The 21,227-nt window shown below is 54.9% G+C and overlaps 1 protein-coding gene across 2 annotated transcripts in view; it reads left to right on the forward strand.

Moving 5' to 3' along the window:
* The window catches only part of TMCC2 (transmembrane and coiled-coil domain family 2), a 35,095-nt gene extending 14,871 nt beyond the window's left edge, over positions 1-20,224 (forward strand). The window contains exons 1-4 of one of the 2 annotated variants that reach the window (XM_081216347.1): positions 7,903-8,128; positions 16,224-17,164; positions 18,364-18,499; positions 18,762-20,224. In XM_081216347.1, the coding sequence (XP_081072473.1) occupies positions 8,102-8,128; positions 16,224-17,164; positions 18,364-18,499; positions 18,762-19,073 (1,416 nt within the window). In that variant the 5' untranslated portion in view covers positions 7,903-8,101 and the 3' untranslated portion in view covers positions 19,074-20,224. Of the gene's footprint in view, positions 1-7,902; positions 8,129-16,223; positions 17,165-18,363; positions 18,500-18,761 lie in introns of those variants that run through there. The other variant, XM_081216346.1, reaches the window with a different exon arrangement.
* Positions 20,225-21,227: the final 1,003 nt, after the last annotated feature.

Genomic DNA, 21,227 nt, shown 5'->3' on the forward strand with positions numbered 1-21,227 from the left:
TGGTTCCACCCTGGTCTCTGGGCATGAATAGAAGGGATTCTTCTCTCTCTAGTAAACATAGCCCCACATGCTCTCTGCAAGCTCCCTGGTGATTACTAACATCTATTTTTAATTCATAAGCCTCCCCCCACTACCCACACCCCTTGCCATTGTTTAGAACTTAGCAGCTGACTTTCAGACCAGAGCTGGCCCTCTCAGGGGTTGAATTACTGAAACACCCTGGAGGCAGCTAAAGTTCCTTAGCTGTCCTATGAGGCTCACTCTGGCCCCTCCCTAAGAAAGTAGGGGACCTGGAGCCCCACGGAGAGCAGGGTGCAGCAGAGGCACAGAGAAGGGTTCACAGTCCCAGGAAGCAGCTCAGTCTTAGTGACGTTGTTCGCCTGTCATTTGTTCCCTCCAGGTCTACTTGGTTGTCTTCAAGGTTGTGTCTTAAATGATTCCCCTTTCAAAACAAAAACTGATTGTTATCTCAACCTCGCCATTCTGCTTTCTTCTATTTGTGTGACACTGAGCAAGATAACCACCCTCTGTCTTATGTCTCTAAAGTGGAAAAATTAAGTCATCATTATTGGTGCACTGGGGCATTGGCAGGTAAATAGAGAACGCAGGTGACATCTGGGTTCCCCATCTGTGTGTGGCCTTAACCTCTGGAAATCTGGGCCCTGGAGTCCTCAGCAGGAACCACTGGTTATATGTGCAGTGGCAGTGGCATTGGACGTCCTGGTTCCTCAGCAGATAAGTCTCACCCCCCTTCCCGGTCTCTCTTTTATTGAGCAGCAGTTCCTAGAAGACGTAGTGTATGCTCAGGAAAATCTAGCAACTCTTCTGTCCTGCCTTGATAACCTGCTCCCAGACTTTCAGAGAGTGGATTAGCCCCTGCAGGGGTCAGAGGCTTGTTTTCCCTTTCTCCCACGTTTGGCTTGGCCATTGATTCGCTCTCGGCCTTGTTCAAAAGCTCTCTCCAGCTGTCTCCGCATTCAGAAGGCTTGCGCGAGGTGCTCCAGCTGGAGGGTCTTGGGAGAGGAAGAAGCAGGAGTGCCGAGTTCACAGCCAGCTCTACCAGCCTGGCCCCTGACCTTGCCCTGGTCATCCTTCCCCATCTGTGCAGTGTGGCTGGTCCCAAGAGGATGAGGAGTAGCATGGGTTGGGGTGGTGGGAGCCTGAAGCTCACAGAGGATGTCCAGAGCCTTAGGAGGCCGGCACGGAGTGCTCCGTGGCAGGAGGACTTTACCGACAGGCCAGCCTGCTGCCCCCTGGCTTCGAGGGCAGGCAGGGCGGGAGAGAGGACCAGGTGCTGAGGGGTGAGGGGGAGAGCGTGGAGATGATGCCACGATGGTCGCTTCCCCGTGGCCTCATGGAGGTGTTATCTCCAGGCCCCAGACGGGGAGACCAGGGACGTTCCGCTCATCACGTAAACCAGAGCAGACTCTGGGCAGCCTGTCCTGTACACTCCCCTGACGGATTTCTCCAACAACAAGATTTCTCCTCTGCCCTAATAAATAAGGGGCATAAATAAGCACCCCTGTTTACTCTGAGGAATGGCAGGTGAGGGGCTGCCCTTAGCTCTAGGCTCTTGCCAAGAAGACAGATCTTGGCAGGTGTCGAGGAGCCCGGTTTTTTTATGTCTGGAAGCCTACCGGTTCAGAGGTGGGTGGGGCCAGCTCTGCTGAGAGAGGTTTCCAAACAGGTTCCCTCGGCAGCTGGGGGAAGCTGGACCGTCCGTCTGTGAGGCCTCCTGATGTGTCTGAGCTTGTCGCCCAGGTTCCGTGGGAGGCCGACAGGGCCCTGTCCGGCTGGCCCATTGGCCTGTCCACACAAACTCATCCACCTTTAGAGCTGTGTTACACTCTTTACGTTCAGTCGCTCGTGTACATGCGCCGGTCTGTGCCAGCCTGGACTCACACCCAGTGCCTGGGGAGGACAGCTGCCTTCTCCGTTCCCCTCTTCCACCCTCTCTCATCCCCTCTTCCCTTCTCTCTTCCTCTGTGTGGAAAGGCTCCTTAGGCAGAGGGGCAGCCAGCCCAGCGGCCTCAGGAGGGCCTCCCAACGCAGTGCCCATGCTGCCAGCCGCCCGCCAGGCCAAGGCAGGGCAGCTCTGTGCTTCACCATGAACTGCCGCTCCCTGTCTCAGTGATTAAAGGCCCCTGTTGCCCAGTATATCTGAGGTACCTGGTGAGTTAAGTTCTTCCTTTAGTCCGATTTGAGTTCCTCATGTTCAGGTGAAGCCCCCTTGCTTTTTAGGGGTCCTGTCCAATCAGGAGAGGGGCCGAAGAAATGACTCTACCCCTTACCTAAAGCTCTGACACCAGAGATCATTACCAGCAGCAGCCTCTTGACTTTAGAGCAGGGTTTTGGACGCAGTTGCCCCAGCAGGCAGCTGGCCTCTGGAACTAGCCTTTATTCGTCTTTTCCCTACTGACATCCATGACTTTCTTTCTAGATAGAAAGTACCCAGTGCTCTCCAGATTAGCTCTGGCTTCTGGGAGTACAAAATTCCCCTAGGTACAGGGGGTGAAGTTAGATAATGTCCAAGGTACCTACCAAGACCTGATGTCATGCCTTCTCTACCCACCTGACTCTAAGCACAACCCCGGGGGTGGGGGGATGAGACGCTGCCAACCCAGACAAGGGTGGGAGACACCAGTCAGGCCCCCAGCCTTCCCCCCAGGAGCCTCAGCCCCCTCAGACACACCCCAGTGGAAGGTGTGCTCAAGGTTTGGGTGATAACAGAGCTGATAAAAGCGGCAAGAGGAGCTCTCTGTCATCGGTTCCAGATGACAAGGAGCCAGCGCTGGCGATGTGGGCATGGGTCCTGGCAGCTAGCACAGGGCTCCCCAGCCACCGGGCACATTCCTCTCTGGATTCACCACATCCCTGAGATGCGAAACATGACCCTGGTCTCTTCTGGTGCCAGATGAGGCAATGGAAATACAGTATCGCTTACCTGATCCCTGCTCTGCTGCTGCTTTCTTTTCACAGGCACAGTTTGGGCTTTCTCTATGCGCCACAGGGCAGAGGACTCTGAAACAGGAGCAGTGACGAGTGCACACACCCCATTGCATTCCTTCTAGGCTCCTAGGGAACCGAGGGCTCCCCTGAACTGCAGTGAGGGCTGGAGGCAGTGAGCAAAGTTCCTGGGAACAGAAGCCTTCTCTGACCTCCCTTCTCTCTCCAGTGGCAGGCGCTGGGGTGTTGCAGGCAGCTTGTCTGACTATTCTTTGCCTCCAGCCCTCCCGCCGCCCCAGCTCCTGCACCCACATCCTCTGCATCCTGAGTCTGATGCCCCTGATTCTTTTGCCCCTTTGACCTTCCTCCAAGTCTGGATTTGGGGGGTGTGCTCACTTCAGGTACCCCACCACTGGGACCCCAGAGCTGGGCCAGTATCCATAGCTAGTGAATAATTCAGCATGATCCGCAGAAGCTAAATCAGATTCTAAGTGATACTGTGACCAGGAGGCCTCCTTTGGGTGGCCGGAAAGGCGAACCCTGCCCTGGAAAGGAAAGCGCTCTGTAATATTAACTTCATTATATAAGGTTTCTTTGCTGCCTGAGAAGGCAGCTTCAGACCCAAATATTATCTGGGTGCCATGCCTGCCTGCTGGCTCCTCAAGGGTTCAGGGCATTGTGGGCACCCCCAGGCCATGCCAACCATGGCCTTTGACATGTCCCTTTGAGCCCAATATTGGGCAGCATGCTGCAGTTTGCAGACTGCTTTGCTTTCACATACATTTCTCGTTGAATCACGTCAGCTCATGGTAAGCTCTGAGCCCTTGAGTCAGCAGGACGCCCCAAGAGTTCTATGTTTCAGTCCTCTGCTTTTAGAAGGGAGTCGTTCTAAATTATTCTTTGCAAATAGGGTGGGGTGGAGGGCGCTTTGCTTCCTAAAAACTGCCCAAAAAGGAGACACTGCTTCCTCTCTGGGTCACTTTCTCCCAGGCCTGTTCCCAGTGTCACCTCCCCCAGGGAAATAGAGTGGCTATAGAAGGCATGGAAATCATCCCTCTTTCCTACCCAGCTGGCACCAGATTTGATTTTCCTAAAAGGGACCTAGGTGTGTGGTCCTCTCCACTGCCCGGCATCTGGCTCATGACCCTGAACTCTGTAACAGGAGTGTCCATGGCATTAGACAGGCCAAGGACCCATGGGCGAAAGAGATGGCCTCCTCCCTCCGTGGAAGCAGCTGCAAGGTGGTGTGGTGTGTGCACGCCCCGCATCGCTCTCTACTCTGGCCTTCCCTGTCTGTTTTTCCAGCTCATGTGGCCGAGCCTTTCCACAAGCTCCTAAGGAAATGCGCCCACCTTAGTTGCTCTAGTTCACCCTGAAGAAGATAGCCCTTCCTCCTGTGTGTCCCTAGAGGGAAGCAGGGCTCCTTGGTGACATGAGTTTCTAAGAAAATGTACCAACTGGCTGGCTCTAAGAGTGAGTGTTAGGGGAGGGACCTCTGAGTACTGACCAGTTCCCAAACCCCCATTTCCAAGAGGTGAGCATTGGGGCAGCTGCCAGCCTTTCATGGAGGAATCCTAACAGGGAGATTTTCACAGCACATTTGGAGCCTGAAATTTTTTGAAGACATCACCTTGTATTTGAAGCTACTAAATTTAGCTGCTCTTCAGCATTAGTCTTTGCTCCTGAAGCCTATGACTTCTCAGGTTTCCCACCCTTCAGAATGTGGTGTGTGCTCCCCCCCCCAGGAGAAAGAAAACTGAGAAGGAAGATTTTTTTAAAGAATGTGTGTTGGGGGGGCGGGTGTGGGCACCTGAAGAGTAATAACAATGGCAAAGGAAGAGACAAGAAAAAACTTAATATTTAAGAGTATTAAAGAAAGAAGGGGCACTGCATGAAAACGAGGGGAAGAGGAAGAAAAGACTAAATTAAGGGGAACCCAGGGCAAGAGAGGGCTGAAACCTGCTGGGCATGCAGAGGAGAGCCTGGCGTACAGGACCTGGGCTTCCTTCAGGGTCCAGGCTTCCTTCCGGGGTCCCCTCCCAGGATGACGGGAGCCCGTCTGTCGCCCTGGACTCAGGCTAACTTGTGAGAACGGAAAGAGTGTGGCCGGAGACGCCTGCCTTGGCTCAGCTGCCTGAGCCTGCGAAGGGCCAGCGACTGCCCTGTCCCCTGCTCAGATGGAGCCTGTCTCTGCCAGGCCAAAGAGGAGGTGGCAGGGCAGCCAGGACTTGCCAGGAAGCACACTTGGTGGCAGTTACCCAGCAGCACTTCTCTCTGCACAAGGACAGGTGCTTGGTGGCTAATGTCTTTCCACAGCCTGTCGCTTCAGTGCAGCTGCAGCTCCTCCTGTGTCCGCCTGCCACTCTCAACTTTGCTCCGTATGTAGCTACTTTTTGGGTTTTTCTGTCCCAGGCGGAGTCTTCCAGGCACCTCCTAGAATAACTGTGGTGTGTGTGTGTGTGTGTGTGTGTGCGTGCGTGTATGTGTGTACATACGCATGTGAAGGAGCCTCAGGACTAGTCATTTCTTTCTTTTTTTTTTAACATCTTTATTGGAGTATAATTGCTTTACAATGGTGTGTTAGTTTCTGCTTTATAACAAAGTGAATCAGCCATACATATACGTATGTCCCCATATCTCCTCCCTCTTGCATCTCCCTCCCACCCTCCCTATCCCACCCCTCTAGGTGGTCACAAAGCACCGAGCTGATCTTCCTGTGCTATGTGGCTGCTTCCCACTAGCTATCGATTTTACATTTGTTAGTATATATAAGTTCATGCCACTCTCTCACTTCGTCCCACCTTACCCTTCCCCCTCCCTGTGTCCTCAAGTCCATTCTCTACGTCTGCGTCTTTATTCCTGTCCTGCCCCTAGGTTCTTCAGAACCTTTTTTTTTTTTTTTCAGATTCCATATATATGTGTTAGCATACGGTATTTGTCTTTCTCTTTCTGACTTACTTCACTCTGTATGACAGACTCCGGGTCCATCCACCTCACTACAAATAACTCAATTTTGTTTCTTTTTATGGCTGAGTAATATTCCATTGTATATATGTATCACAGCTTCTTTATCCATTCATCTGTCGATGGACACTTAGGTTGCTTCCGTGTCCTGGCTATTGTAAATAGAGCTGCAATGAACATTGGGATGCATGTGTCTTTTTGAATTATGGTTTTCTCAGGGTATATGCCCAGTAGTGGGATTGCTGGCTCTTTAGTCATTTATTTCAATAAAACCTACGATGTGTCAGGCATTTTTACTCATCTTCCCATTTGATCCTCCCCTCCCTACAGCCCTGGGAGATAAGGATCATATGTACGATTTTGCAGCTGAGCTGCAGAGAATCTCCAGGGCTCAGCTCACCCACCCTTTCCTCCAGCTCCGGATGCCGCCGGTCTCATCCCTGAGGCCTTTTTCTCCAGACTGCTGCTTTGTGGGTGCTTCCGCCTCCTCTTGCAGCTGTGAAGAGGCGTGTACAGGGCCTGTGGAGGCTGCATTGCTAGCGGGGTGAGGAGTCACAGCAGGCCTTCTGACCCGAGCCCTCTGCCGTGGGCCGAAAGGTGTAACCTGCCCCCAGGGAGCGAGGTGTCTTCCTGCAACACACTCCTCCCCTGCCAGGGCTTTCCAAGCGCCCCCTCCCTTCATGCACTCCTCCCAGTGCAGTGGTAGACACTGAGTCTCAGAGCCTGTGCTCAATCGACCAAGCTCCCATAGCAGGTATGGAGCTGTGATCCAGACCCTTTTCATCACCTTTTCCACCGCGTCATGGCGCCTTGGGCTCCTGCTTCCCACCCCCAGAGCAGGAAGCTCTGCATCCTTGGCAGATTTGGGAACGTTTCAGATATGTTAAGACAAGAACATACTCTAGAGGAAAAGGGATCTCTCTTCCTGCTGGTTTGCCTGGCAGACATCCCCCTGGTTCCTGTTTGTCCCTTTTCTCTTAGCAGACTAATGGTTCACCCTGAGCTCCACCCCGCTTTTTCCTGCTCTTCAGTTATTGCGCTGATGGCTGAGTTGTCCCTGGAGGGGAACTGAACCCTCCCATTAGGGAGATGCCAGATACCACCTCATGGTCATCTTGGTGGTGCAGTGAGGCCTCGAAGGAACCTCTTTATGGTGCTTCTGAGCCTTCATGATCCTGGGCAGCTGGGGAGTGAGACCTTGTGAGGTGTCACGAGAGCCCCAGGGCTCGGCTTACTCAGCCCCCTCCTTGCCTCTGGGCTCCTGCTGCTACTGCCTTCTCCTTTTTCTCCTCCCCCCACCCCGTTTTGCTTGTAAGAAAAGGTTAGAAATGTTAGCTTGGCGGAGCCTAGAAGGGGGTGGGGGGCAGAGGAGGGATGTCTTGAGTGTGAGAAGACCAGGCTGCCTCCGTGGCTACCTAGGACAGACTGCAGTAGATGGACTGCCTTCCATCTCAGCTCAGTGGGATAGATCAGGCAGTCATCTACAGACGTCAGTACTAGGGAGGGTCAGTCTTATGCTAGACACAGTGAAGGGCTCGGATATAGCTAAGATCTGATCCCTGCCTTCCTGGGATCATTAAGACTTAAGACTTGTTTATGCAAGAGGAACAGTGCACATGCCCAAAGCATAAAGAAAAAAATCAAGTACCATAGGCGGGAGGTCATTTACAGATGTGGGAAGCTGCCACAAGTGTCCCTGACCCCACATGTCCCTGACTGCTTATGCTTGAGCCGGCCCCAGAACTTGGGACCTCAGTGTTGTGCCCTTGCTAGGCCCCTGTCCTCACAAACCCCAAGTCATTGCCACCACAAATGTTTGTAAGGTTTCCACGAGCCTAGGGTGTGGGGACTTCTGCTCTTGGTGTTCTGGCTGAGGGCCCTGGCATTGGGCCCTAGAGATAGCACTGGGCCCTTATCTCTGTGCACCTTCTTGAATTTGGGCTGCCCCGTCAGCGTGATCCATGCCGATCCTTAATATTTAAGCCCTGAGTCTCTCACCAGGCTCAAGTGGGTGCAGAATCTGCGTCGTCTTTGGTGATTCTGCTGTGGGAAGCTGCCCTTAGAGAGACCCAGCAGACCCCTGAACTCTGCCGGCCACCCCGGCACCCTCCTCACAGCTTGCTCTCCGCAACTGTGGGTCTCTGGCCCCCTCTGCTGGCCGCTCACGGGATTTCTTGCTGGGACTGTCAAGATGAAGTCCAAGGAGGAAGAGACGGCTGTGAGTTTGCCATCCATGTTTTATCTTGGGTGTTTTTGCTGGGGGGGTGGCGGGGGCGGGCTGGAGGGGGTGTGTGACGAATGGGAAGCAGAAGCTAGCGGGGAAGTAGCTGGCAGCGGTGTCCAGAGCAGAAAGTCGATTTCTAGGATCTCAGAGAAGAGGAAATACCCTGGTGAGGCTGGCTGCTGTCTGCTTCCTCCAGGCAGTTATTGGAGTAGGGAGGAAGCCTTGGGAGTGATGGTGCCTTCAGCCTGTGGGCAGGGCAGCAGGGAAAGAGGCAGAAGACTGCAGGCTGAGCTGGCTGTGTTAGCATCTGCCAAGGAGTCCCCTCCAGGCTCCAGCCTTTTTGGCTTTGAAGAGCTCGCCTCCATCCTGGAAGCCTGGCTAGGAGGTCCACTTCTGTTCTGAGGCTGAAGAAGGGAGTTGATGGGACTGTGCCTGTTTGTGAGAGGGGCTTCTGACGGTGAGAGGCATTTGTGTGCGAGGCATTTGTGTGCATGCATGACGGGAGGGGAGAGGAGGGGAGGGGAGGGGCGGAGCATCCATCTGGTTGGGTGAAAGATGCAGGTGCACGTGTTGCCACGTGCTTCCCCGACCTGCCTCCCAGGCAGGAGTTGCTGTCTGTCACACCTGGATGTCCTCATGAACACTGGATTCATAGTGGCAACAGCTGGACTTCGGGATGGGCAGGGTGGAGGAGGGCACCCGCTTGGTGATCCTCCCTTTCTCCTCCCAGATGGGAAGGAGCAGCCATGAGCCCCAGGGAGGGGGAAATCTCCCAGCGCAATCCGTCCCTAATCCCCAGGCTGGGCCTCAGACTGGAGATGGCGGCTGCAGAGCCTGGGAGCTCCGGCACACCTGCTCGCAGACCCCGGCTTCCCTTGGCAAGCCCAGTGCTGCCCAGGGACTGTGATCCCGGGGGCCTGGCACAGCCTGCAGAAAGCTGGGGCGTCAGGGCCCCTGGTACCCCATCACCAGCACGGCTTTGGGAAACGGTACCTACACAGGTGAGGCCCTGGTAGGGATGGGGGTGGGGTTGGGGGATGGAAGAAAGACATTTCTGGAGTTCGTCAGGCGGGCTGTGCTCCCCTCCAGTCTCTTGGGTTGTGGCCCCCTCTCCTCTCTCCATTATAGAGATGGGAGAAGGGAGGAGGGGTGAACACCAGGCCTCCAGGCTTTAGGCTGACGGGTGCTGGCAGGGCCGTTGGGGTTGGGTGAGGGAGCCCTGGCACAGAAACCTACAGAAACCAGTGGCCAGACGTCACTCCGCGTGGGGCCAGAGGAGCTGACATGAAATTAAGCGGAAGGGATGTTCCTGGTTGTGGTTGCCTCTGTCTACGGAGAAACAGTGACCGGGAGGGAGGAATGTGAAGGGCCAGTGAGCACGATCCCAGTAGGAGGGTCCAGAAGGAGCAAAGTGCTGGGTGCTTGGAGCTTTGGGAGAATTTGGAGGATTGAGAATAAAGGAGGCGCCAAGGTGGGAGGGCAGCTCCGGGGTTCCAGCCAGGGTGTGGGTATGAGAGGCAGAGGGAACAGCACAGCAGGGCATTTGTGTGGACAAAAGGGCATTGTTCTCAGCAGGGCAGGGAATGAGGCGGCTGAGCCGAGGATGTAGTTTTGACCAGAACCAAGGGGTGGACCTATCAGAAAGGACTGGAATCCGAGGGCTAGATGAGAGGAGTGTCGCTCTGCCAGGAAGAGTCACCCTTAGGATCAGGGCGGGAGGAAGCACTTGCTGGCTGCAGGAGGAAGCTGATTGAAGCCTCCACCCAGTGCCCAGCTGCCTGGAGATCGTAGGTGCTGCATGAAAGGATGCGAGAGTGAGTTTCCTCATCTGTATGGACTCTGCACCCTGCAATCCCTTGTAGCAGCGTAAAATTCCTTGTAAAGCCGCTGAGGGCACTCATGCAACGAGGAAGGGGCACTGCAGGAAGAGCCAGGTCCCTCACGCACCTGCCCTTGAATCCCTTGTGTGGCAGCTGGGGTCTCACTGCAGGAGTTTTTCATCTTACTCTTCCCCAGTGAACAGCCCCAGGTGTATATATATAATATATCCTCCTCCACGTGTACCCCTTTATCTAAGCATTTGCCTCCCTGCCCTCTGGAGAAAAGCCACTTGGGCTCCCAGGCACCAATGGAACCACTGGATGGGCTGGTGCCTTCCCCTCTCCAACCCCCCTGCCCGTTCCTGCCCCTCCCCGCCCCTCCCCCACCTGGCTTGGGTTAGCTGTGATGATGCCTCCAGAGCCGGGGTTGAGTGGCTTCATAGCGCCTGCATTATCTGGAAGAATGGGAGCAGCCCCTGGCTAAGGACCAAGGGTTGGCGTAATCTTCCCAGTCTGCTCTGGCTGGAACATCAGGTTAGTGTGGAAGATGTCAGGTTGCCTCCCTCCCAGCTTCACTGTAGGGTCACACTGCCTCTTTGGGCACGGGACGGGGTGTTAGCTGGCCATGGCTGTTCCTCTGCATCCTGGCCTGGTTTACCTCCCTTTCCCTCGGGGAACTAGTAGAAGAGGGGAATCTGTGTGTTCTCCATCCTGAGAAGGGTGCTCAAATCAGAGCCACAGGGCCAGAAGTCAGCAGATGGAAGCATCTCTGCTGAGTCACCCGGGCCTGACAGGCCTGTCACACTCACCTGCGGGGCTCTTAGTCACTGCAGCCCAGGAGCAGCACCCTGCATGGACCTCAGCCCATCTGGTCAGACCCACAGACAAAGCAGGGTTGACACCTGACTCCATTGCTCTCCACCCTGGGAGGGGACACACAGGCCACCTGTCCCAGGATGACAGGGCCACCCTGCTCTCCTAAAGGGAAGCATAGGAGCCCCAAAGCTCTTTTCTTTCCTCTTTTTTTTTTTTCCAAGAGTGACCTTAGTGTTGGCTTTCCAACCCCTGAGCAGGTAGCTAGGACAGGGATCATCTTCTGTGTCAGCTTGCTCTGGGGACCCTGACAGGAGCACTTTGTAAATGTAGGAACGGGCTGCCTGTCCCTGGGGGAGGGGAGTCACAGGCTGGGGGGCCATCTGCGGTCTCCTGGGAACCTGGGAGCGCACGTGTGGAGCACGCATTCCTTGCAAGTGTGATTGTTGATATGGTCCATCTTGAAGCATGTTTATAATGTGTTTGTACTGTTGCTGGAGAAATAGACCCATGATTCACATCTCACAGTTTACACGGCTAGCGTCCTTCCCCTTTGCACTGAGGAGCTTCATGTAAGCCTGGATGCTTCTTTCCCAAGTGTCTGCCTCAGGGACCCACGCTGCCGGGCTAGTGTGTGAGAGGAAGACCCATGTCCCGTGTCTGGCCGGGTTAACATGGAGATGTGAGCTCAGGCCCTGGAGGAGGTGGGAGCCCTGTAATCTGGCAGAGCGCCTAATCCGGCTTCGCTCAGCTCTGCTGGAAGCGGGCAGGGAGAAGAGTCAGGGGCTGTGAAGCCTCGTGGAGGGGGTGCTCCCAGGGGTGTGTCTCGCCAGAGCAGGGAGACGAATAGGGAAAGTTGTGCCCCGGACACTTCTGACAACGTCCCAGCTCTGGCTCTTCCAGAACATTCATCAGCACTTCTCGGACATCAGTGTCTGTGTAGAACAGTGTCAGTGACTTCAGCCCTGGCTGGTGGGCACCCTGAGCAGGGAGCATGACCTGGCCTCCGGGTTGCCTTGTGTGTATAGGGGTCATGGAAGAAGCATGGGCCACTCTCCACGGTTCTCCTCTTCTTAGAACTTGCCCCCTTGTGCACAGGGATTCATCCTGGGGTCAGGTGCCTGCGGAGTGTCTGGCCCGTCTCAGGCAGGAGAGTGGGGTGAGGAGGCCATGGTGCTGGTGGCTAGGCATGGACAGAGGACTGGGTGGCCTGGGCCGTGTGAGGCTCTGTGACAGTTTCGAGAGAGGAACAGCAGTGCCTGTGTAGCCCACCCACTGCCGTGCTCCAGGCTGGGGGACCCTGGGAGTTTTCACCTGCTCTTGACCGGGAGTTCAGTGATCTGTATTGCTGCTCTTTTTAGTGAGTGAGTTAGAGCTGCTTCTTCCTTTTTTTTTTTGGCTGTGCTGAGCAGCATGTGGGATCTTAATTCCCTGATCAGGGATCGAACCTGTGCCCCATGCCTGCAGTGGAAGCACAGAGTCTTAACCACTGGACCGCCAGGGAAGTCCCAGCTAGAGCTTCTGCTGTGTTAAAAATGAGCCCATGAGATGAAGGACTCAGATACCCTCCCGCAGACCCACTCTGGGCTGGCCCTGCAACCTAGGCCAGCAGATTGGGGGCCCCGGCCTTCCACACCCAGGTTGTGCAACCACCACCTCTTTCTAGTTCCAGAACATTTTCATTATCCCTAAAGGAAACCTGCACCCATTAAGCAGTCACTCCCCATTCCTCCCTTCCCCAGCCCCTGGCAACCACTAGTCTGCCTTCTGTCTCTCTGAATTGAACTATTCTGGACATTTCATATAAATGGAATTGTACGATATGTGGCCTTTAGTATCTGTTTTCTTTTACTTAGTGTAGTGCTCTTGAGATTCATCCACGTTGTAGCCTCTATCAGTACTTCATTCATTTTATAATCAAATAAGATTCCATTGTGTGACTCTACCAATTTTGCTTACCCATTATCCAACGATCAGTGGACATTTGAGTTGTGTCCACCCTTTGGCTATTGTAAATAGTGTTGCTGTGAACATACGTGTACAAGTACTTGTTTAATACCCGCTTTCCATTCCTTGGGGCTGCACCTAGGAGTGAAATTGCTGGGTCATAAAGTAAATCCATGTTTAATGTTTTAAGGAACCTCCAAACTGTTTTCCACAGCAGCTGCGCCATCTTGCATTCCCGCCAGCCAAGGTGTGAAGCTTCTGATGTCCCCACATCCTCGCCAACACTTGTTATTTTCCTTTTTAAATTATAGCCGTCCTAGTGGATGTGAAGTGTCAGTTGACTGTGATTTGTTTTTGAGCACCTGCTGTGTGCCCTGAGATTGTACTGTGATCGTTGCCTTCATGGTCTCATTGTATCCTCCTGACAATCCGTTGAGGTGGGTAGAAATACCCCCTTTTTCTAGATGAGAAAGCTGAGTCCCAGAAAAGTTAATGACATATCTAAGGGCACACAGCTGGTAAGTGACAGAGCCAGGCTTCTAAACCGGTGTTTGCTTCCACACCTAGTGCCCTTTCCATTGCCCTGCATGGGCCTTGTATCCTGTCTCATTGCGATTCTTCTTCTTCTTTTATTTTTTGTGAGCAAATCTCATTGTCCTCATGCTCTGCTTGATTCATCCCTCTTAACAGCTTTCTCATCTTTTTTTTCTTCTAATGCTCTAATTTTCCTTCCTTTGTTAAAGCATAATCCCTCTTTGTACCTCTGCCTGTCTGTCTGCAGCCTCCTTGGCTCTTTTTCCCTGGTCACCCTGTCTCCCTTTCGTCCTGAAAGGGCGCTGCAGCCTTGGGGTGGGGGGAGCTTGGGGAGAGGAGGGAGTGGAGAACTCCCTGGGGGCAGGGACAAAGCGGCATGTTCTGTGACTGGAGCCAGCCAGAGGCTCCAGGCACTGTAGACCCAGTGGAGGGGCAGGAACCCCAGGCTTGAGTCTGGGCCCCAGGGCAGAGAAGAGGGGCGGGTGGCGGGGAAACGGGTGGGACCCCAGCCCACTTCAGCTCACCACCAGGCCCTGCTGATTTTCCCGGAGTGTCTGTTCTCTCATTCATGGGGATTTCACAGCCAGCTTCAACTCTGCTTTTCCATTTGTAAGCCAGACAGCCACCAAACTGAGGGGTAAAAGGCTCTAAGCCGCCAGACTGGAGCCAGGACAGGCAGGGAATTTGCTCTTTTACACTCCCTTGTAGGCCAAAGCACTTTTGCTTTTCACAGCGAGCCCGTGTCTCATTAGGTCCTCCCACACTCCTCCAAGTAGGTGGGACCGACGCCCTCCTCTTTATAAAGATGAGGCCACGACCTAGCTGAGCATCAGGCAGTGAGGCAGCCAGATCCCAACTCATTTTCTGAATATTCTTTCTCCCACAAAGAGAGTGGAAGAGAGGGAAAGTGTTGACTCTCTTTGGAAAGCACAGCGGCCTTATAAAGGGGTCAAGTTCTTTAATATTAAAAACGGTGTGTTGCATACAGAATGAAATTTTGCCTCATGGTATCAATGTTGAGCAAATGTTTTGGTATCATCTTTTAAATAAACTTCATTTCCTCTGCCACACACACAAAATGTGCTGCCAGTTCCAGACAGCACCGATGGGTGCCTCTGTCGGTGCCATGCCGAGTGCTCGCTGGACATCATCTTGTGTAACCCTCACCAAAGGCCTGAGAGTAGATATGATTATCCCCATTTTACAGGGGGGGAATACTGAGGGTCAGGAAAATCGACAGATGTGGTGTTTGCCGTCGCTGCAGGGAACAGCACAGGAAGAAGGGGTTTCACTGCACGAGGCAGTTTGAAATCAGATTGCTGCAACGAGTAGACCTTGGGACGGGTCATTAAGGGAGACTGTGGAATTGGCTCCTCTGATATACAAGGTCCTGAAGGTATCAGCACCTGGCAAAGGGCAAAGGGACATGCGGGGAGACCTAAAACACATGTCAGAGGAAAGTCCTGACTTCAGGAGGTATGGGAAGGGATGGGTTTTGTACCCAGCATCCCCAGTGGAACTGGGACCTGAAAAGGCCGAAGAGGAAGCCCACAGAGGAGACACCCTCCCCTGGCTCCTGAGTTTGGCAGGGCTATTGTTTTTAACAGTGTTTGCCAATAATTTTGCACCTCAGCAGAAATGGAGCCCAGTGACTTCTGCCTGTACTTGGCACGGGCTGCTTCCGGTGCGTGAGCTGTGAGCTGGGGCCACTTTCTTTGTGTTTAACCCCTTCCCCCATGTGTACCTCACCCTGCCCCCACCCCCACATACACAAAAAGAGCAAGTATCTGACCCGGCCCGGGGTGTGCTGGGTGTAAAAATACATGGGGTTGAGCCATTTCCTGCTGCTTCCGTTGTTGCATGGAGATAAGACACTGGGGCTCAGCTGTGGACAGTGGTCCTCCAACAGGCTGAGGCGGGTCCGGCTCTGGGAGAGTGGGGCTCCAGGCCCGCCTGCTTTCATCCGACCTGGCTTCCCATCTTTCCTATCTTCTGTGACCTTTCCTTCCCCTCTCTCCCTGCCGCCTATCCTTTCTCAGTCTCTCTGCTCCATTCTTTGTGCCACCCTGATGCACTCAGGAAGCCCGCCTGCCTGCGAGGAAAAGGCGCTGTCCTCTCCCTCCTGCACATTCACCTCCTTCCACGCTGGATGGCTGGTACCCCCAGGCCCCCAGCCTGGGCCCTGCTTCCCTCGGCCTGTGGGTTACTTCTGGGACTCGAGCCCTTGGGGACCCAACCAGCAGGCAGGTGGGGGTGTGCTCCTCTCCCTGTCCTGGGAGACCGGGCAGGGCCGGGCGCTCCAGCCATCATGAAGCGGAAGAGGTTGCCGACGACCCCAGGGAGCTGGAAGGTAAGGGCAGGGCTGGGAGAGGTGTGCACTGAGGCAGGTGGCCCGCTGAGCTGCACCGGGGAAGCCCAGGTGGGGAGGGTGCAGGGGAGTGCTTCCTGTGCCTGCATGGGGCCCAAGTGTAGGCTCTGGTCAGCTCTGAGGGAGAGGCCTGCTCCAGGCAGGAGCCTTATGGAGGGCTGAGTCCAGAGGGACAGTGTGTCTCATCCCTGAGAAATAACCCCGTGACTGCAGTGAAGCCTCAGACCTGCTTGGTCCATGTGATGGGGCAAAAAGAGTTCTGGGCTGCCAGTTCTGTCTTCCTGAAGCTGTTTGTCCCTGAGCAACTTGCTTGAACTCTCTGGGCCAAAGGAGGAGCAGGTCTGCCTAGACTGCATTTTAGGGTTGTTGTGGGGATTGGGTAAATAGCAGATGTGCAAACCCTTCCTAAATGGCAGCTGTGAGGGAATACTGTTGTCATGGCCCTTATTCTTTTGGACTCTTAAAGTTTCCTGTTCATCCTGCATCCGTTTTCCAGGCAGTGAAACCAAGTCCAGAGTTGTCCAGGGACACACGAGAGACTCCTGTGGGCCCCCTCCCTTGGTTTCCTGATTGACTTAACGCTTCCTCTGCTTGCCTTCTTCCCCAGGTCGACAAGGGGGACCTCGCGGCCCTGAGCCTCCCTGGCGGCCCTGGCCATGGTGACCCCGATGGCCCCATCAGCCTGGATGTGCCGGACGGGGCCCCGGACCCCCAGCGGACCAAGGCCGCCATCGACCACCTGCACCAGAAGATCCTGAAGATCACAGAGCAGATCAAGATCGAGCAGGAGGCGCGGGACGACAACGTGGCCGAGTACCTGAAGCTGGCCAACAACGCCGACAAGCAGCAGGTGTCCCGCATCAAGCAGGTGTTCGAGAAGAAGAACCAGAAGTCGGCCCAGACCATCGCCCAGCTGCACAAGAAGCTGGAGCACTACCGCCGGCGCCTGAAGGAGATCGAGCAGAACGGGCCGTCGCGGCAGCCCAAGGATGTGCTGCGGGACATGCAGCAGGGCCTGAAGGACGTGGGCGCCAACATGCGTGCCGGCATCAGCGGCTTTGGGGGGGGCGTGGTGGAGGGCGTGAAGGGCAGCCTCTCCGGCCTCTCACAGGCCACCCACACCGCCGTGGTGTCCAAGCCCCGGGAGTTCGCCAGCCTCATCCGGAACAAGTTTGGCAGCGCTGACAACATTGCCCACCTGAAGGACCCTCTGGACGACGGGCCCCCCGAGGAGGGGGCCCGGGCACTGAGCGGCAGTGCCACGCTCGTGTCCAGCCCCAAGTACGGCAGCGACGATGAGTGCTCCAGCGCCAGCGCCAGCTCGGCCGGGGCGGGCAGCAACTCGGGGGCCGGGCCCGCTGCGGCGCTGGGGAGCCCCAAGTCTAACGTGCTGTACAGCGCCCCCGGAAACCTGGATGCTGTGCTGGAAGAGCTGCGGGAGATCAAGGAGGGCCAGTCCCACCTGGAGGACTCGATGGAGGACCTGAAGGCTCAGCTGCAGAGGGACTATACCTACATGACCCAGTGCCTGCAGGAGGAGCGCTACAGGTGTGTGCCGCCCGGCCCAGCCCTGGGGAGAGGGGCCGAGCACCGGCTTTCACACTTGGTGGTAGCAACAGACGGGGGGAGCATCTAGAAGGGTCCTGGGCTGCTGCAAGGGGCCAGGAAGAGGCTCCGAGGACCCTTCCACCAGCTTTCAGGGCAGCTGGAAGTTAGGAGTATGGGGCCTGTGGAAGGAAGGCTCTGCCTGTCTCAGTAGCTCTGAGCATCCCTACTTGATGATTACATGGTTGTTGTACAGAAGGGGAAACCGAGGCAGGAGCCAGATACATGGCCTTTTATCTGGAGAGACTCTGGCTAAGAGCACTGACTCTGGAGCCAGGTTACCTGGGTTCAGATCCCAGCTCTACTATTTACTCTTTACCTTGAACAAAGTTCTTCATACTCTTCATACCCGGTGTCCTCATCTGTGAAGCAGGAATAACGTGAATCCCTGTTCGTAGGGTTTGTGAGGATTGAGTCCAAACCTGTAAAGTCACCGTATGTAGGTGTCTGGCATGGTCCACGTGAACATCCAGCCGAGGCTCCTGAGTCAGCCTGTCCTCTCCTTTCCTTCTGTCTGCTCTGCGCCTCTCGTGTGGCATTTGGCACTTGCTCCTTGGGATTCTTAGGGATCTTTTCTTTAGTTAGCACTTTTTCTTCTTTATATATGTGAAGAAGTTTTGGGAAATTGAGAGGGAAACCTGCCTGAAAGCTAACTACTACTCGTCACCCCGCATAGTAGTCATCTTCTGATATTTTGTGCCTTCAGGGCAGGAACTGTGTCTCTATATCCCTGTGTCCCTGGTACCCAGGAGAGCCTATTAGCCCAGGGCTTAAGGGCCGAGGTTGTTGAAGTCAGTCAATCCCTGACTCCTGCATTCATGAGTTCTGTGATCTCAGGCAATTTCCTCAACCTCTCTATGCCTCAGTCTTCTCATCTGTAAAATGGGGATGGCACTAGTACTTATCTTGAAGGTTTGTGGGGAGGATCCTATGAGATAATGTGGCTAAAGTGCCTAGCCCAGGGCCTGCATATAAGAAGTGCTGTGTACGTAGTAGCTTTCATTGTTGTTGTTGTTAAAATTGGACAGGGCTGGACACCCGGGGTGGGTTGAGTCATTGTTGAGAATGAGTGAAATTGATCCTGGGGGGAGACAAGAGGCTTGGGGAGCTGGGACTGGTGTCATACCTTCTCCCTCCGCCAGGTATGAGCGGCTGGAGGAGCAGCTCAACGACCTGACTGAGCTTCACCAGAATGAGATGACCAACCTGAAGCAGGAGCTGGCCAGCATGGAGGAGAAGGTGGCCTACCAGTCCTACGAAAGGGCCCGGGACATCCAGGTACAGCAGCCTCAAGAGGAATCTGGGAGTGGGCTGGTTCCACCACTTCCCCTTAATCAAGACTTCCACTTCCCACCGTCCTCCCCAAATAGTAATCATTAAAGGACTCGGGCCTCTAGCTGCAGCTGATCACCCTCTACCCTGCCTGGCCTTCGGAGGGGGCACCCTGTGCATTGTCACCTCTTCTGAGGGGCAGGTAGGGTTTAGGCTGGGGGTCTGCCCGCCCTGAGCTCCAATGCACCCAACCCCTGTGTCCCTGCAGGAGGCTGTGGAGTCTTGCCTGACCCGGGTCACCAAGCTGGAGCTGCAGCAGCAACAGCAGCAGGTGGTGCAGCTGGAGGGCGTGGAGAACGCCAACGCACGGGCGCTGCTGGGCAAGTTCATCAACGTGATCCTGGCACTCATGGCCGTGCTGCTGGTGTTCGTATCCACTCTCGCCAACTTCATCACACCCCTCATGAAGACCCGCCTGCGCATCACCAGCACTGCCCTCCTGGTCCTCGTCCTCTTCCTCCTCTGGAAGCACTGGGACTCCCTCACCTACCTCCTGCAGCACGTGCTACTGCCCAGCTGAGCGGCCGGCCTGTCCCGACCCCGTGCTCTCCCCAGCCCCCAGCTGGCCATGCTTCTCCGGGGGGACCCTGGGACTCCCGAGTCCTTGGACTTCTTCATGTGTCCAGTTTGGCCTCCTGCCCAAACTGTCCATTCCAGCAACTTCTGCCCCCTTCTCTGTCCTTGCTTCTTCTGTCCAGTGCCTCCTCCCTGTTGGCCTGTAGGGAGCCGTTAAGTGTAGCCCTGGCTGGAGGCGGTGGGGGCGTCGGTGGCCAAATGGAGCAGAGGACACCCGGATGGACTGTTTTGATTATTTACAGTCACACAGGGGCTCCTCCCAGCTGACGCAGATGCCATGGGTCAGGAAGGCCAATGAGAAGAGGGGCAGGAGAGGGCCATGCCTCGGCTTTCCTAGGGAAGAGCCCACACTTCAGGCAGCTCCGGCTCCCTCTTTGTGGAGATGGTCAGGATGAAGGCAACAGTTTCCACTGGCCCCGGGGAAGCTCCCCAGCTCACCCCTCTCTCCTCCAGAGCTGGGTTGAGGCTGGGTTCTGGGTTGGGTCCTTCTGGGATCTGAAGGATGCAGGCTCTGGAGGCCAGTTGGGTGTGGCTTTGGATTTGTGTGTTCCCTGTTATTCTTTCTGCCTGTCCCTGGATCTGCTCTTTTCAGGGAAAGAGGCCCCAGGGGTCCCAAGCCTCAGCCCAAGCTCTTAGGGTTCTGTTTATTTATTTATTTATTTGTTCCTTTGTCCCTTATTCCCCTGAGCTCCAGGGAGAGGTCCCCCCCACCCCCGCTCCCCGGTCCTCTCTCTGAAGCCAGGGCTGCTGCTTGGCTGTCAGGCACTTCCATGCCATTTAGATCCGGAGACTCCTGGCTGGGGGCAGCGGGGCAGAGCCACCCAGCCCCACTCTCCCAAGCAGCGCCTCAGCCTCTTCTATATGTCTGTTTATTCTGTATGTGTGTATTTGTGTGGGGGAGGTTGTCTGTTGCTTTCCTTTTTTTAAGGCTCTGGAGTGTTGTGTATGGTTTCTCTTCACATCCCAGCCTCCCCAAGGGCACTTCCAAGAAGAGAGGGGATTTCTCGGAAAAGGAGAGAGAAATCCCCTGGAACAGGGGAGGGCAGTGCCTGCCAGCTGTTGTGGACCTTCCCGAGAAATAAATATCCTCTAAATTTTCAAACCATCCCGTCTAGCGTTGGTTGATTAGGCTGTTTCCATGGGAACCACCGAGTCTCTCCCAACACTCAAGCATTCTGGGTAACACAGACTGGGCCTCACCTATTGGCCTGTGGCCTTCATCCTCCAGGATCTGACATTTGAACAAAGCGTCATCCACCCTTCCCATCTGCTTTCCACAGCCAAAGCTCTGGCCTGGGTGATAGGGAGGTGAGATGATGTCCACCCCATCCAGCCCCCCTGGAGTGCTTTCTAGGAGGAGGGAAATTGGGAGAGATTTCCTTAGTTTGGAGAACGTAAGCAGCTGGAGGCCTCGATGACAGCAGTCATGCCCAGGTATGGCCACAGGAGGGCAGCAGAGCCCTTACTAAGCACTTTCTTAGGGTTCAGCTCCAAAGAGTAGCATCTGTTGGCGTTAGCTTGGCCTTTCAATTCTGTCCAGCCAGAGCAGAGATCACCTGCCTTGAGCATAGAAGACAGGCCCTCAGTGTCTGCTCTGTGACTGTATTTCCCACCCCTGACAGTTAAGGGCACCCACAGAAGGCACTGGATTCCCAGCAGGAACCCTGTGGGAGCTCAGTGGGCCCACCTGAGTCTCCCTACTGCTAGAAGGAGATGCCCCCAGTTCGTGAAAGCAGGAGGGCTGTAGGGAAAGCACCTACCCCAGAGCCCTGGCCCATAATTAGCGCACCTGTGGCCAATTCCCATCTCTGGGCCTCAGTTTCTACATCTGTAATATGGATGGATGCAGTAGCTGCTAATTTCAAAGGGCTCTGACATTCTGTGTTTCTGTAGATCTGAGAAGTCAAGTTACAGATGTATCCATGACCTTGGGCTTCAGGGGACTTTAGGAGTCAGGGACTGTGCCCTTAACTGGATCAGAGAGGGTGCTGTGCTGGTGCTGGCAGGAGGGCAGCATTGATGGTTCATCTTCATCCTCTATAACTGGGTAGGAGTTTCACCAGATGACCTTACAGGGCCTTCCAACAATGTCACTCCT

The sequence above is a fragment of the Mesoplodon bidens genome (genome assembly GCF_964165515.1).
Source record: "Mesoplodon bidens genome assembly, chromosome: 2".
In the NCBI taxonomy this organism is placed as follows: domain Eukaryota; kingdom Metazoa; phylum Chordata; class Mammalia; order Artiodactyla; family Ziphiidae; genus Mesoplodon; species Mesoplodon bidens.